Source organism: Micropterus salmoides, unplaced genomic scaffold, assembly GCF_014851395.1.
Source record: "Micropterus salmoides isolate LMB-PRFRI ecotype aquatic unplaced genomic scaffold, ASM1485139v1 Ms_hic_scaffold_19, whole genome shotgun sequence".
NCBI lineage: Eukaryota > Metazoa > Chordata > Actinopteri > Centrarchiformes > Centrarchidae > Micropterus > Micropterus salmoides.
The window spans coordinates 151,503-167,389 of record NW_024041039.1 but is presented as its reverse complement, the minus strand read 5'-3'; the positions used below and the strand labels follow the sequence as shown (position 1 = coordinate 167,389).

The 15,887-nt window shown below is 45.1% G+C and overlaps 1 protein-coding gene across 1 annotated transcript in view; it reads left to right on the top strand.

The window, feature by feature from the left end:
• The first annotated feature begins 7,520 nt into the window (after positions 1-7,520).
• Positions 7,521-15,887, top strand: part of LOC119909971 (MAX gene-associated protein-like) — a 48,907-nt gene continuing 40,540 nt past the window's right edge. The window contains 2 exon segments of the mRNA XM_038728276.1: positions 7,521-8,209; positions 14,649-15,831. Of these exon segments, the coding sequence (XP_038584204.1) occupies positions 14,724-15,831 (1,108 nt within the window). The 5' untranslated portion in view covers positions 7,521-8,209; positions 14,649-14,723.

Here is a 15,887-nt window from a genome sequence, read left to right as displayed (position 1 = left end):
TGCTAAGCTACAGTAGCCTGTGCTTTTATATGAAATCAGTAAAGCTGAGAAACTTTTAGAGCAATGTTGCGGTCCATGGTAATGATAATCAGAAAATGGTTTTATTAGTGAAACAGCTGAATCTCAACTGATGAACTATCTGGAGGCAGCTCATCTAACATGATACTTTCTAACGTACAGCTCTACTCCTCCGGGTTGTGAGCCAGGAAAAACCCTGAGAGGGTCGAGGTTCTGCCAGTGAAGGATGCAGAGTTACATACAGCCGCTGTGTTGGAGGACGAGGTCGTGATTTCTGCTTCAGAACAGCTGATTTCACTTCAGCATCCTAAACAGTGGGAATCAGAAGTTTGTAGGTGAAACCTGTAACTCCAGGTCATCTGACACCTTCCCACCTTCCCTGTATTCTAATAATGTCGTAATGTTTCTTTCAACGTCTTTTTATTCTCAAATTAAAAAAGTTCTTATTCTGATATTCTAAAAAAAAGTAAAGGATAACGTCAGAAGACGTCTGTGGAGGTTCTCAGTCGTTCTGAAGATACTGAAGATGTTTAGCTCGTCCGAGGCTTCTTCAGCTCGGACAGGCTGGCGGGAGTCCGGCTATTTGGTTGGACATAAAAAGAAAGCGGACTCAAACCTTTGTCTCGTCTCCACTCGTCGCTTCCAACAAAAAAAAGGCCCCAAAAAACTTTCTAAAATATATTTTTCAGCTGTTGTGTTGTGTCTCTGTCCGCACCAGTTTGACATCCTGTCTGCTCCTCTTCTTCTTCCTCTTCAGTTACGAGCTCATGCACAGCTGCTGGAGTCCCGTCCCGAAATGTCGTCCCAGTTTCCAACATCTGGTCGGCCAGCTGGAGGCGCTGAGGCTCAGCCTGTCCCCCGCCCCCCCGCAGAAGGAGCCTTTACTCTACGTCAACCTGGAGGGGGACGAGGGGGAGCCGGGCCGAGGGGGAGCGACCGGAATCGGGGCCCCGGGGCCTGAGGAGGAGGCGACGCCGGCAGCCGGGGCCCCGAGCTGGAGCGTCCCCTGGCAGCGCGGAGCGGAGGACGAGGAGCGGGACTGGCTCATGGTGGGGTCCGGGGCCGCGCTAGCCATCGGAGGGGACTACAGATACATCATCGGCCCCTGTGGACCCCCCGAGGAGGAGGAGGAAGTGGGGGGGGGAGGAGGGAGGAGGAGGGGGGAGTCGACGGACACTCTACAGGAGGAGGTCAGAGACGAGGAGGACGATGTCGTCATTAATGTCTGACCAATCACAGCGCTCCTCCTCCAATACCTGAGCTGATCAGAGAGGGACGCTCACTTTAAGGCACTGAGCAGCAGCAGGCGGGTGGAGACTGAACTCTGAGTGTCTCTGAAGGTACAGACACTGAACACACCTACACACCTGATCCAGGACCTATGCAACACGGCCCCAGTTCCCCCAGTCCTCCCAGTGCTGATGGAGTTTCACCAGGTACCAAGTTTCTCTGAAAGGAAACTGCAGCATGTTGGAAACGTTTTTCCTGAGAGAATATTTCTCTCTGTGTCAGATACAGATCACCGTGACTGTTAGCCTAGCTTAGCACAGACACTGGAAGCGGAGGGAAACTGTTAGCCTAGCTTAGCACAGACACTGGAAGCGGAGGGAAACTGTTAGCCTAGCTTAGCACAGACACTGGAAGCGGAGGGAAACTGTTAGCCTAGCTTAGCACAGACACTGGAAGCGGAGGGAAACTGTTAGCCTAGCTTAGCACAGACACTGGAAGCGGAGGGAAACTGTTAGCCTAGCTTAGCACAGACACTGGAAGCGGAGGGAAACTGTTAGCCTAGCTTAGCACAGACTCAGACGTGTTTCTCTCTTTCCACCATGGAGGGACGTTATGTGGCCAGAAGTATTTGGACACCCTGAGAAAATCTGCAAACCATTTAAAATAACTGATTAACCTGTGAAAGGTTTGTGTCCCTGTAATCTGCCAGCTCAGTCGGCGCCTCTGAGGAACTAGGATGAGATTTATTATTATTTTTAGACAAAACTCTAACATCTAACAGAGTAAATAATCTGTAGATTAATGAACACAGAGAACGTTTGTATTTGAACTCGCTGGCCGCGAGGAGACGCAGTTAACCCCTGCGGTTTTATTATTCCACAGTGAGAACTGAAATAAAGTGCAGGTAAAGAAGCGTTTCACCAGGAAGTGAAACTCTTTAACCATATGAATGAATAAAGGCCAGTTTTAAACATGTTTCATTCAGTTTTTATTCTTAACACCTCTCTAATTCTCTAATGTGTTCAGATAAACCCACATTTAACTTATTATCATGTTGTGAGGTGAGTCAGTTGCACGCTGTGCTGCACAGGAAACTGCTCCTTCAAAACAAAAGACTTTTGTACAAGACAGCGACACTAAACCAGAGCTGGACCACATGACGGAGACAGAATAGCTGGGGCGTCCGGTTCTAAGTACACGCTAAATACATTTTCCCCATGTGAGGTCGTTTTCATCACGCTGATGCTCGTATTCATTACTTTTAATTATCTGATGTTATTGAAGGGGGGGGGGGGGTCATGTCATGATTGACAGCTGTGCCCTGCCGTGATTGGGTCAGCTGGGTGTGTGGGCGGGTCCTCGATACCTCGACTCTGGCTTTAATTGATGTCACCAGTGCAGGATGGCGCCATTTTGTACAGCGGGAGGAAGTGGCGGCCATCTTTATATTTGGCAATCCAGCGGCGGCCTTAAAACAACGCTGCCAGTTTCACATTTAAACACGACAAGTAAAAATATTCAAGAGAATTTATTATTATGGCTTTTGTTCTGAAGGAAGGCCGACACCAGTCCAGATTGGGAGCGATGCCCTTAACACAACAGAAAGTCGGCCATTTTGGATTTAATGGTTAAATTGTTGGCAATTTACAGGTTACTTACTTTAACGAACTCCTAATTCGCCATGAAACATGCTCACATCTGCACCAGACTTTACATGTTTATACATGTCAGGGCCCTGATGCCAGTATTCAGTCAGTTGTAACGCCACCTACTGGCAACAGGAATTAGGCCCTGTGTTATAATGGTCATTTAATTTACATTTTGACAGTATGTTCCACACGTACACGAAGTGACGTTAAACTCCTACGTAAGGTGTCCAAAGTGCATGATAATTCAGAGCAGCGCCAACGACCTCGGGCAACTTCACTGCGGTCGCAACAAGCCCAGACATGTCACAGCGCGAAGGCCCATCCAACGCTGTTTGCTGTTTTAACAGTTACAGTTGCAATTTTTTTTATTTTACCAGGAAAGAAATCCATTGAGATTTTTAATCTCTTTCACAAGGATGTCCTGGATCCTTTAATGAATCCTTTAAAGATTTAGATATGTATATGTGGTGTTTTTTATATTTTCAGTGCCTTCTGGTGTACAAACAGAGACTGTTGCTAAATGAGCTCATTTCTCTGCTGCAGTTTGGTACTTCAGTGCTCGGCTTCAGCTTCACCTGCACCAGCATGTAGCATCACCTGAAAACCAGCCTGGTGAACAGACCTTTACTGTCACATGTATTTCAGATGTTCTGAAGTCTTGAGAGCAGCCTGATCGTTTCAGGAGTTCAAGAAATGTTTGATATTTTCATTAACAAATACTTTTTAAGTCAGCTTTATTCTGTTTCCTTTAACTTTCTGCGGCGTATCATCAGCAACAGTACATGATCACAGCTTTTCTCTCACGTCGATCATCTGACAATGAATCTGGAGCTATTCCTATAAGCGGATCCTCGTTAGTTGTCACTAATGGAGAGCGTTACGAGCAGCGAGGAGTCCGCCACTATCACTTACACTCTAACATCAGTTTGTTAACAGAACCAGGAAGGTGCGTTTGTGTTGCAGTTCTTCAGTTCAGGATACGATCCTCTCTATAAACAGACACCTGCATATGAAAACAGATGTATCAGAGACAAGACTTTGGTGTCGGAGGCGTTCTGATTTCCATTTGCGGTCACAGTAGTTTTGACCAATCACGTTTGAGCGGGCTTTGGTTGCGTGCAGGTATAAACAGTGAGTGTGGAGAGAAAAAGCAAAACCCTTTGGCTGAAACGTCTAATAATAATCTCTGTTAGCTTTTTAAAAAAGGTGTCTACTTTCAAAGTCTCGACAGCCGACGGGTTCCAAGATCGAGGATATGATAACAAGACCGTTTGTCGTCGGGCTGACGTTACGTTGTGTTCGAGGCCCTAATGAGCCGTTCTGCTGATGTATTTTGAAATGCATTTGTTTTCATATTTACAGCACAAACAATAAGATGGTTGTTTCAGGTAGTGCTCACCTTTCAGATGTGAATATATGCAGTCTTTTAGTTGTCTGTTGTAGCAAACTTAACATCTTTCAGTTTTTGGGCTGTTGGCTGAGGGGACCGGGGCATTTTGTAATATTTTCTGATGTTTCTAGACTGCAGAATAATCGATAATTAAAGCCGGAATATTCTACGTATGCATTATCAGGTACAAATGTTCCCTCCTGATGTCAAAACGTAGTTGTATGCCTTTATTATATCAGTTTATATTGTGCTAATAAGGTGCATTTCACTAAATAATGTGTAATACATGCACAATGCACAGAGCAGGGAGGGGGGTTGGGGGCCCACGGCACATGAGCCCAGGGCCCTTGCAGCGTGTTAATCCGGCCCTGGCTGCTGCAGATGATGTTGTGCGTTTTTCTGTTTTACATGAACTCACTTCTGCATTTCCTCTAACACTGAAATGAAGCTGAAGTTTTTAATTACTTGAAGTGTGTAAACTGTCCTTTAGAGTATCACTGAACACGTGTACTTATGTTGTATATTTGAGTCAGATGTACTATAGAAGATGTAATTCTGTATTTTAAAGCTCTGGGATGTTTTATTGATCCTGGAAATCAAGTGGTTTCTGTGTTGGAGGTGTCTGACTGTCAAACTGTGTAGCTAAAGGTTAATTTCCTGACGTAAGTTAAACTTTTCCGTCTGCACCACTCTTCATGTCAGGATATCAAGGGACAGTATGTTTTAAGATGTTTTTGTATGTTGCCTCAAAGAGATCAAACCCTGAATTTATTCAAGACCCAAGCTGACGTCTTCCTGTTGTCACGTCCTTACCTGTGTGACTGCAGATCTGTACAGAGAGCAGATGTGTGAGACTCTGGACAAACAAATAAAGCGTCATTTGTGCCACATTGATTTCTGTATTGTTTCATATTATTACCAACAGCTTTTAATCCACCGCTGAGGAGGAACAGTCAGCTGATGAGCCGTCCTGAGAATCTGACTGAAGGCTCACCTGAAAAATAATACATCAGTCACACCTGAAGAGACTGACAACTCCATACTACAGAGGAACCGGGGGAATATAACCAGTGTGTTAGTTTCCTGAAGAAGTGAAAACAGAATTACATTAAAATAACTTGTCTAGTTTACAAGTAAAAGTAGCACTCAAGGTGAGGAAATACTGCATCACAAGTGAAATGTCTGCACTCAGTTATACTTAGTAAAGTAGTAAATGTACATAAGTACTGCCTACAAAATGTTCCTTAAAGTGCAGAAATGACCTCTGTGTTATTTCTTCTCTATGGACTGTTTATACTGATGCATTACTGTCCATAACATCTTCCTGCACTAATAGTTTGAGGTGGAGCTGATTAATATTGTATGTACTGTAATTGTACACACGATTATATAAATGTTTTATAGGTAAAAAGGTTCCCACTTTTTTCTAGAGATCATTTTCCAGGACATTTTCAGTGATCTGGCTGGTGTGACGACACGGATAACATCATACACTAACGTGTTCCTCTCTGCAGAGTCTGATTTTAACAACATGCAACAGTTTAAAACAAGCTCAGAAGAACAAAATTAAACTATTTTCCTCTCATTTTCCATGACTGGAAAACGCGTGGGAAGCCTGTTAAAGTAAGCTGAAGCCGTCAGAAGTATAATGCAGCAAAAAGTACAATATTTCCCCCTTTAAATGTAGGAGTAAAAGTAGATAGCAGCATAATATGGAATTCCTTAAGTAGAAGTACTATATCCTTACAGTACTTGAGTAATTGTACTTAATTTATTCATAGCACCATATTTAAATTATGACTTTAATTTCTAATTGTTCCTTTAAATCAGAAATACTTTATTGATCCCCGAGGGGAAATTCTCTATCAATATCATTCAAATCAATATAATTCACTGTAAAACCACTTCTTCACACGAGGACGACCGTAAATAACTGCAATACTGCACAGTATTATTCTTTTATAACTTGTCAATTATATTTATTATGTAGGTTTGTGTCTATTAAGCACCAAAGCAGATCCTTTTATCTGTAGAAACTACTTGGTAATAAAGCTGATTCTGAGTGAAACTGGATAAACTCTGCTGCTTACAGCCAAGATCTGAAGTCATTTATTTCTTCAGATGGTATCTTCCTCTTGGATTCCGCATAGAAACTGGGTCAACTCGACATGTCCACATACAAAAGGAGCGTTTTTCTCTCAAGATGGAGGCTCTGCCGAACCCTCTCCCACCGCCTCCATGTTACAGGGGAACTTGTGCCAACATAAATGATACGTGCCTCTTGAATAAATAACGATGCGTGACGTTGAAACGTTTCTGTAAACGTCACACAGCGATGTCAGTGTTTAGTGACCTGATCGGGGCGCTTCAGATACAGGTCTGTGGCAGCAGACGGTTACCTGGCGAGCAGCACACCGGTTCTAGCTGCTTGTCGGTTAGCTCTTAGCCTGGGAGCTAACTAACGAAAATAGCCCTGTAGATGTCGCTGCGGCTCATTTTGCGTTTACCTCCATCTGCATTGGGGGCCGCGTTCAATGTGGAAGATGACCAATAAGAACAATCACAAGACCGACACATCAAATCACATATACACTCAAAATATGAGACAAAACACCTGATTTATATTAAGTTTTCACAACGCGCATGCGCGCCTCTGCGGCACAAACACACGCGCGTGTCGTAAGTGTGACCACAGCTGAGGCGCTTTAACGTCGGTTAAACTGACTTTATTAACGGGTAAAGGAGCCAACAATGGCTGCTGCTACCGTCAGACGGTGACTTCCTGCTGTGAATCTGAGGATGTAACACCGGTTTCAACTAGCTGGCTGTGTCCCGTTCAATGCACGCGCAGCCTGCAGCTCCATCATGGCTGCAGCTCCATCATGGCTGCAGCCCTTTGTTTGTTAGAAGCGGCGGATCATCTCTGCGGATCCTCCCCGCACCGCTTCCGTTAACGTTACCACACTCGCACGGATCACTTCCCTCTCCGTTAACAGTTACCGTACACGACAAGCCACCGAGTGAAAGAACGGGGACATTTAACGCTGTCGTCCCGGATTCCCGCGGGTAGTGAAAACAACATGGAGTCCGCTGCTGCGCCGTAATGTGACAGAACGAGTGATCCTGTCTCCTGGATCTCAAACATAACACAGTTAAACACACATTTACACTGAGCTGAACCCATTTTGGGAAACACCACCAGAAACTACGACCCATAACAAAGAAGGCAGAAGCGAAGGCGCGATTTCACAGCCACAGTTAACCATCTCATCGCCACAGTGAACTTCAGGCTGTGTTCTTTCACACCGGCCTTTAAACAAATCTCCTCGAGCAGCAGTTGAACTGTTCTGTTTCCGGCCGTAAGTCAGGGTCCCCGCAGGAAATAGTTCCCCTGTTCTGTCGGTGGTTTTTGATCACGAAGCCCCTGACAAGCCTCACGGCGTCCATTTTTCCCTGATAACGTTAAACTGACCCGGTTTGACTAAAACAGGAGTTCACTTCTGCTTCTGAAGGTAAGCAGACAAACGTCTGTCGGTCATGGCGTCTGTCCACCGCATCCAGGCGGGTTTTATATTCCAATAAACGGTCCAGCAGGAGGAGGTAAATCTACAGAATGGAAGAAGACGCGGTCCCGCGGTCCTGCAGCTCTTCCCCCGCAGGTACCGGGCGGCAGAACCTCCGGTGCCGCCGGGACGAGTTTTGAACCAGGTGGCGGCAGCAAGATGGCGTCCGAGGCTGCGCAGTACCGGAGAAGACGAGGACGGGCGCTGACGTTTCAGCGCAAGGACACCGCATGCAGTTATCCCCCTCAGTAAGAACATAACCACGGTGCCGGAGATGGTTTTACGGCGGAATAACAGACGGTAGCGCTCGGATTCATGTCACACCGTCGAAACACTCGATCTGTTCCACCACGCAGAAGGTAATCCGTGTGCTGTTATGGGAGCACATGGTCGCAGTGGGCCAGGACGGACCGACCGAGAGGGTTTAGTGTTTACTGGGAAGCCATTACCGGGCTCAGCATCAGGCCTGCTGCTGCTAGCTAGCTGCAGTCTCTTTAAAGGCCACCTTTAGTCTCATGCATCCACAGTTAAACATGTCTCTGTGAAGCTAATCTGAAATACTTCTTGTTTGCTGCGAGGTAAAGTTTCCTGAACCTAGCATACTTTATTAATTATCTATTTGCTTAAGTTTACAGTTGTTGCTGCTGGTAAATACCAACATGCAGATCAGTTCAAGCATGCATCATGGAGGGACAATAGCTTTTTTAAATACAGTCCTATGGACAAATTAGTTGTAAATTCAACATGTACAGCACGTGAACGGATTTTGGTCATTGACTAAAACACTTAACAGACTGCTGGACGTGTGGGGAACGGTTTGGTATGTTGTGTGGCGATAATCAGGTTGTCACATTTGGGAATTTACACACTGTTGCATGATGCTTTGTCTTTAACACATGCTGGCCAGCCGATCTAAGCAGCTATATAATTATCAACACACATTTTAAAAATGGCACAGACCTGATGAGCGTTGAACTGCAGGCGGGTAGCGATTCTGAAGTTAACCAGCTAAAGGTTTTGTTTTCTGCCCTGAAAAGAATGGAGTTTACAATATATTTGAAAGGCCACAGTCTGACTTTACACTTAAAAACACATTTAAAGCTGCTTTGAATAAATGTGGCCCCTAGTGGACAAACTGAATCAGACTCCCAGCAACACCATCACCTCATCGTAATGGCTAACATCTTAGCAAATAGTTGCTACATATTGAAGCTTTGAACATGTTGTTACGTAAATGTTTGCAACATTACATGTTTGGAACAACCACATCACATTTTCTTCAAGGCTGCAAACCCGAAAAGGTCGTGTCTGCGACATTTCTTTATTAATTCAATGCGGAAGAAGTCGAAATTGAACATACTGTAAAGGCTAAGTCCCCCGATCAGACAGAACGTGTATTTTCCAGTGAGAGGTGTCTTTTAAATCGTTTCCTATTGGCAGTGAGCGTCCTGCGCGCTGTTTGTGCGCCCTGGGCGCCTGCCTCGTGTTTTCAAAGAAGCACTCTGAGCGCACAAAATAAAAAAAATTCAACTCTGAGCAGAAAAGCGCCCGACGTCATTTGCGTTTTTTCAACTGTCCAATCAGATGAATAGAGAGGCGGGCCCTCAGTTGTGGTGGCGAAAGTTTCCAGTTGCTTGGATTGTCCGGAGACAAACTGTCCCCTTGTCATCCTAGAATAAGCTTTGAACCAACCATCATAAAAACGAAGCTCCTGGACCAGCTGGCGGTGCTACCAGCTGGCGGTGCTACCAGCGGCGTCTCCTCTTTCTGAGGGTCTCCTGCTTCACCTCTCACCCTCAGACAGCGGCAGAGCAGCCGCCCTGCGTTTGTTTTTAAAGCAACAACAGACCCAGACCTGTGAGCTGTGATGAAGTTTCTGCTAATATGACAAAGATTACAGATCGCTGGCGCTAAAATCTTTGATTAGTCTGACAGGACAGCTGATTCGGTGGTTGCCTAGCAACATAAAAAAACGCAGCGCACTGCTCTTTTCCAAATTCAACCAAAAAGGCCCAGAACGCTTTCTGTCTGATCGGGCCTAAGGCAGCGCACAGTGAAATCCACAGAGATACTGATTGTTCTTCTTCAGAGCGCTGTAATAATTATGACAGTGAGTGAATGATAATTTTTTTAAAGACAGAAAACTTTGTGAATGAGCAAATTTTAACGATTCTGCTCTCATGTGATCAGTCTCAATCAATCATGTAGTCAGTCAGTCATGCGCTCTGCTTGCTGTCCGTCAGACTGAAGGCTGTGAAACAAGCAGCAGATTGGATCAGAAACTGAATCGGTGGATCAACAGAGTTGGTTTGATGTTGAGAAGCGTTGCTGTGGCTCACGGTGATCATTAAAGTAAGCCACAAGAAGCAAAATTTTAATAAATCCATCACTTCATTCTGATTCTGATATTTCCCATCTCACCATAGTTTGCTGCCAGGTGGCGGCATGCAGCTGGAACAGTCCTGTCAGGTTTTAATAAAGCAACTCAGGGAGTATTTATGTAGCAGAGACGTGTGTGAATCCCAAAAACTATTTTATTAGAAAGAAGAAGCTAGCACTGTTACAGAGTCCATGTCTGGGAGGGGTTCTGAAGTCTGCTTTGTATTAACCAATAGACTATCAGTCCAGCGTTCACTCGTCTTTCCTCATTTGGTTCATTAATTCTGCAAAAAATATTTGGCTTGCTGGGTGTTAATTGTTTATCACGACGCTTGTTTACATCAGCAGCTTTACATTTAGCGAAGGGCAAGGTGTGGGTTGTAAGAGGCTGGATAGCCGGCTTATTTTTAAACGGGGGGAGTCAGTGAGAGGTGGAGAGACACAGGTTCATATTCTTAAACTGGATTCAGCCTGGTCCAGGGTTCAGTGAGAGTGTGAGCTTTGGAGTGGCGTATTGGATTATTTCAGCAGCTATAAGCCGTCTTTCGACCAAAGGTACCCAGGACGTTTAGTCCCAGGATCAGCAGCTCGCAGCTCTCGCTTCCTGTTTCCGCCTGAGTGTCGGAGTAATGTGATTTTTAACGTGCTTTATGACCTGTTGTAATCAGCTGGTCTGTTTGTTTAGGAGAGGAGGGGGGGACGTACATCGGCTCCTTGTAGAAAACTCCTGAATGATGAAAGCTTAAAACAACAACTCTGGACCCAGAATTTAGCTGGACTCTATCAGCTGTTAGCTGCAAACACACCGCAGGACTAGCTGCACACTGGCTGCTGTTTACAAGTTATAAACTATAATACAGATGTACGATCTCGATCCGACATCAGCGAGACTTGTGGGTGCTATCTGGGTGTCGATCGTGATTTATTTGATTTGCAAATTTCATTTAGTCAACGGTGGAAGAGAGATGAGCAGTAGCTACAAATGCCGTTTTTCTATTACCTGTACCAGCTCGCCCCGTCTCGGCCCACCGTGCCCCTCAGTGTAGCTGGTCGTCATAGCGACACCGCACACAACTGCTGAAACGAAATGTTCAATGCGACCCACACAGCTGTCTCTGGGTTTAAGTTAAAGAGTTTGACAGATAAGCGGTATGAAAAGGTTCCAGCTGTGTTTTATTATAATAATAATAATAATAATAATAATCCTTATTTGTAGAGCACTTTTCAAAAACAAGTTACAAAGTGCTTTAACAAGTGTAAAGAATAATAAAAAAAATAAATAAATAAAAAAAAATAAGAGCATGAAAATTTTATATAAAATTAGTAAAATACAATAAAATAAAAGGGATAAAATAAAGTCAAATAAGATCGGGAAAAGCTCTCCTATAAAAGTATGTTTTAAGAAGGGACTTAAAAGAGTTCACTGACTCAGCCGACCTGATTTCCTCGGGCAGGCTGTTCCAGAGCCTCGGGGCCCTGACAGCAAACGCTCTGTCCCCTTTAGTTTTCAGTCGAGACTCTGGAACAGACAACAGTCCTCTGCCCGAGGATCTCAAGGTACATGCTGGTGCGTATGGGACTAAAAGGTCAGAAATATAACAAGGCGAGAGGCCGTGAAGAGCTTTAAAAGTGATCAATAGAATTTTAAAGTCAATTCTAAAACACACTGGGAGCCAGTGTAGTGAAGCTAAAATAGGAGTAATGTGGTCATATTTCTTTGTTCTGGTTAAAAGCCTGGCAGCTGAGTTCTGGACAGTCTGGAGTCGATCAATAGATTTTTTGGTTAAACAGGTGAAAAGGCTGTTGCAATAATCAAGGCGTGATGAGATGAAGGCGTGTAAAATGGTCTCGGTGTCCTTAAAAGTTAACATAGATCGAATTTTAGCTATATTTCTAAGTTGATAAAAACATGATTGAACAAGCTTTGTGGTGTGCTGCTCGAAATTTAAATTACTATCAAACCAAACACCAAGGTTCTTTGCCACAGGCTTAATGTGATTTACTAGGGAACCAGCAGATGGCAGTATTTGATTTGCCATCTGCTGGGACCCGATGACCAGGATTTCTGTTTTGTCTGAGTTCAGCTGGAGGAAATTATTTGACATCCATTTTTTAACTTCACAAAGGCAGTTGTTAAGTGAACTCAGCATTCCAGGGTCTGTGGATCTGACGGGCAAGTATATTTGTGTGTCATCAGCATAAATATGAAAAGAAATGCCATGTTTATGGATAATATGTCCAAGGGGAAGCAGATACAAGGAAAACAAAATGGGTCCTAAGACCGACCCCTGAGGCACACCATATTTAACTGGACAGAACGAAGAGACATAGTTGTTTACAGACACGCAAAACTTCCTATTTGACAGGTAGGATGAAAACCATTCTAGGGCAGTACCAGAGATCCCCACCCAGTGCCTCAGTCTGTCTAACATGATGTTGTGATCAATGGTGTCAAAAGCAGCGCTAAGGTCCAGGAGTACCAGGACTGAGCACATGCCTTCATCAGCAGACATTAAAAGGTCATTGGTTTTCCTCTGCCGTTGTTGCTGCAGCGGTCTGTGTGACGGCGGGAGCAGAGGGCTCTGTGAGCGGGCGGCTGGCCGGCCTCACACGCTCCTCCCGCGGGTCACAGCAGGCTTCCCCCACAGCCACTCGCGGAGCTCCTCAACTCCAAAAACTCTCAAGCACACTTTTGTTCCGCCATCACTTCTCATAAAACTGTCAATATTATAATATCTACACAGCTGATTTCACCTCAAAACTTCTCAGAAGTGGATTTAGTGATGAAATAACGTGTGAAAACTGTAAAATATAAAACTTCCTGCTGCTGGCCTCTGTCTGGCGCGCAGTGATGATACAGTGAATAGTGACGATTCTCTCTGACCAATCAGCGGTATGTCGTGTTTTGTTTTAGTATCGCCTCAGCTCGACTGTAACCTCGACAGAGGTGATACGAAAAAAAACTTTTCCGCAGTGGAAAACCAGAGGCGAGGCGAGGCGAGCTGGTACCGTGCGGTGGAAAAGGGGCTAAAGCGGATTCAAAACAGCTGAAATGCTCATGTAAAGCGAGTAGCCTCACCTAGACCATTCAGAAATACACTGCAAGGCAAGCCCCACCCTCCCAAGTTCCAGTTCTTTTGGTATGCACTACCCCCCAAACAGGGACTTTGGGGGTAAAAGTGCCCGGAACTTAACGGAATGCGGTGAGTTCATCCAAAGGTTCCTGGTTCCAGGGGGAAGTTCCTGCGGTGAAAACGCAGCTTATGCTTGTTTAGTCAAATTCCTTATAGGCACCTCCCGCAACTTGGCAGCCATCTTGGTAACCCCTCCGGGGCGTTAGGCTATTGGTGGACTAAAGGCTCGAATAGCCTATACTCTGGAGCGGACTACTTCTGTTTACTACTGTCTGGAGTCAGCTTGGTGGACTCGTTCCACACATGCGCAGTAGATCGGTTGGTGCTCTGATAGCATAGTCGGTTGGAAAAAATGGGAGGCACGCAGATATCCGCACAGAGCCTGTGTGAACCCCCCCGATGACAGTTTTTTCGTCATGCGGAACTGCACTTTGACTGGTCAGCAGTCAGCAGTAAGCGTATATGTTTTTAGAAGGCACCGTAGAATTTTCTAACACACTCTGCGAGTACTGCAGATCACATTTGACACCTTTTCACACAGTATTTTGGCGGACATGTAGAGCATCTGATCTGTCACACACCTGCTCCTCGTCGCCACCACAACATTTGAAACTGTCGCAAACCTCAGCTGTGCTCTGACATCAGTGGAACCACACGATTGGCTTGATATTTTTCTTGACTCAGCTGTTAAAAGCAGACGATTGGCTTTCTTACGGGAGGGGAGGGATGTGTGCATACAACCGCCTTCATTGGCGTTACGGGCTTTCCCCATAGAATTCTGTTCAGGATTCTTTAAATGGCGTCTCTTTCTAAACAGTCACAGGTTTAGCTCCTGATTGCAGCGATTTAAGCGAGATTTGTACTTGACAGAAGAGATTACAGCAGTGCTAACGGCTGTACTTACTGAGTTCTATTAATTAATTACTGAGTAGAAGATTACAATCAGTAGCCAAAGTAATCATGTTTCCATTCGTTCATGGTTTTGCTAGATGTGTCAAAATCAGCAACAATCTCTACTGGCGTTGTACAAAACAATGGTTGACCAATCAGAGTGCTCGTTGTCTTCATGTGGTATCTCTTTAGTTGTCCAGACAAGACATTTTAGAGGTGGCGCACATCAGTTACGTTTGTAGCTTCAGTGGCTTCGTGTGCGTGGTCTCTTGGTACACCGTAACTCTTAACACACAACAGCAAACTCACAAATATCCCTTAAGTGTTCCGTTTTTTCTTTGATGATTTGCATCATATCAAATAGTTAATGAAAGTTTATCATTTTGTTTTTCAGGATGCTGTCTTGAACCATGGTACAGATGTATAAAAAGCAGGACCCTCCTCCCCTTTAGATGTCTGGGACCTGTTCATGGCTTCTAAGAAGAAGCAGAAAGGAATGGTTCTCCATCAAGAAGGGGCAACCACCCCTGCAGCAGCACCTGCAGGGGACCATCCCTCTGCATGCTTTGTTGTTCCAAAACTAGGGAAGGCGAGTGACGGTGGGATGGAGCAAAGCACCGGTGGAAGCAGTGAAGAGGCAGATATGATGGGTAAACCAATTATGTACCCATCAAAGGAAGCCATCAGGACTTCTGTTGGACTCCTTTCTGCGAAACATCCTGCCAGTTCAAACTCTCAGCCAGACAATCTCTCACCAGACAGCATCTGCAAAGGCATCCGAGTGACGCTGGACAACAACAGCATGTGGAACGAGTTTTTCAGATGCAAAACGGAGATGATTCTGACTAAACAAGGCAGCAGAATGTTCCCCTACTGCCGCTTTCGCATCTCTGGCTTGCATGCATCTCGGAAGTACTTGTTGATCATGGACATTCGACCATTGGACAACAGTCGATACAAATGGACCGGCAAGAGCTGGGAAGTTGCTGGAAAGGCAGAGTGTCATTTAAAGAGTCAGCCATTCGCTCATCCAGATTCCCCGTCAACGGGTCAACACTGGATGCAGAGTCCAGTGTCCTTTTACAAACTGAAGCTCACAAACAACATCTCAGACCAAGAGGGGAACGCCATCCTGCATCCGATGCACCGCTACTTGCCACGACTGCACGTGGTCCAAACTGACAAAGCTGCTAAAGACTTAAAACTAACTGGTCCCAATGTTGTCACATTCACGTTCCCCCAGACTGAGTTTATGGCAGTCACTGCTTACCAGAACTCACGGTTTTCTCAGCTTAAAGTCGACTACAACCCGTTTGCTAAAGGACTGAAGGAGGACGGCTCCAGTTTGTTGGGCCCAAAGCTGAAATTGAACTCTTGCAAAGACTCGCATAAAGGCGGTGACACGACAAGCAACGAGCAGAACCCTGTGAAGAAGAGCTTGAAGTCTTTGCTTGCAAACCATAAACCTAGAAGCTCAAAAACAGCAGACTCAAAGCCTTCTGTGTCGGGTGATCTCCAGAAAATTCCACTACAAACAAAGATCAGTCAGCTGCCAAGGTCACCGGGGAATGTTCGCGGTAAGAGTTCTACAGTACAAGAAAGACCAACTTGTAAATTGGCATGTTTCGGAATA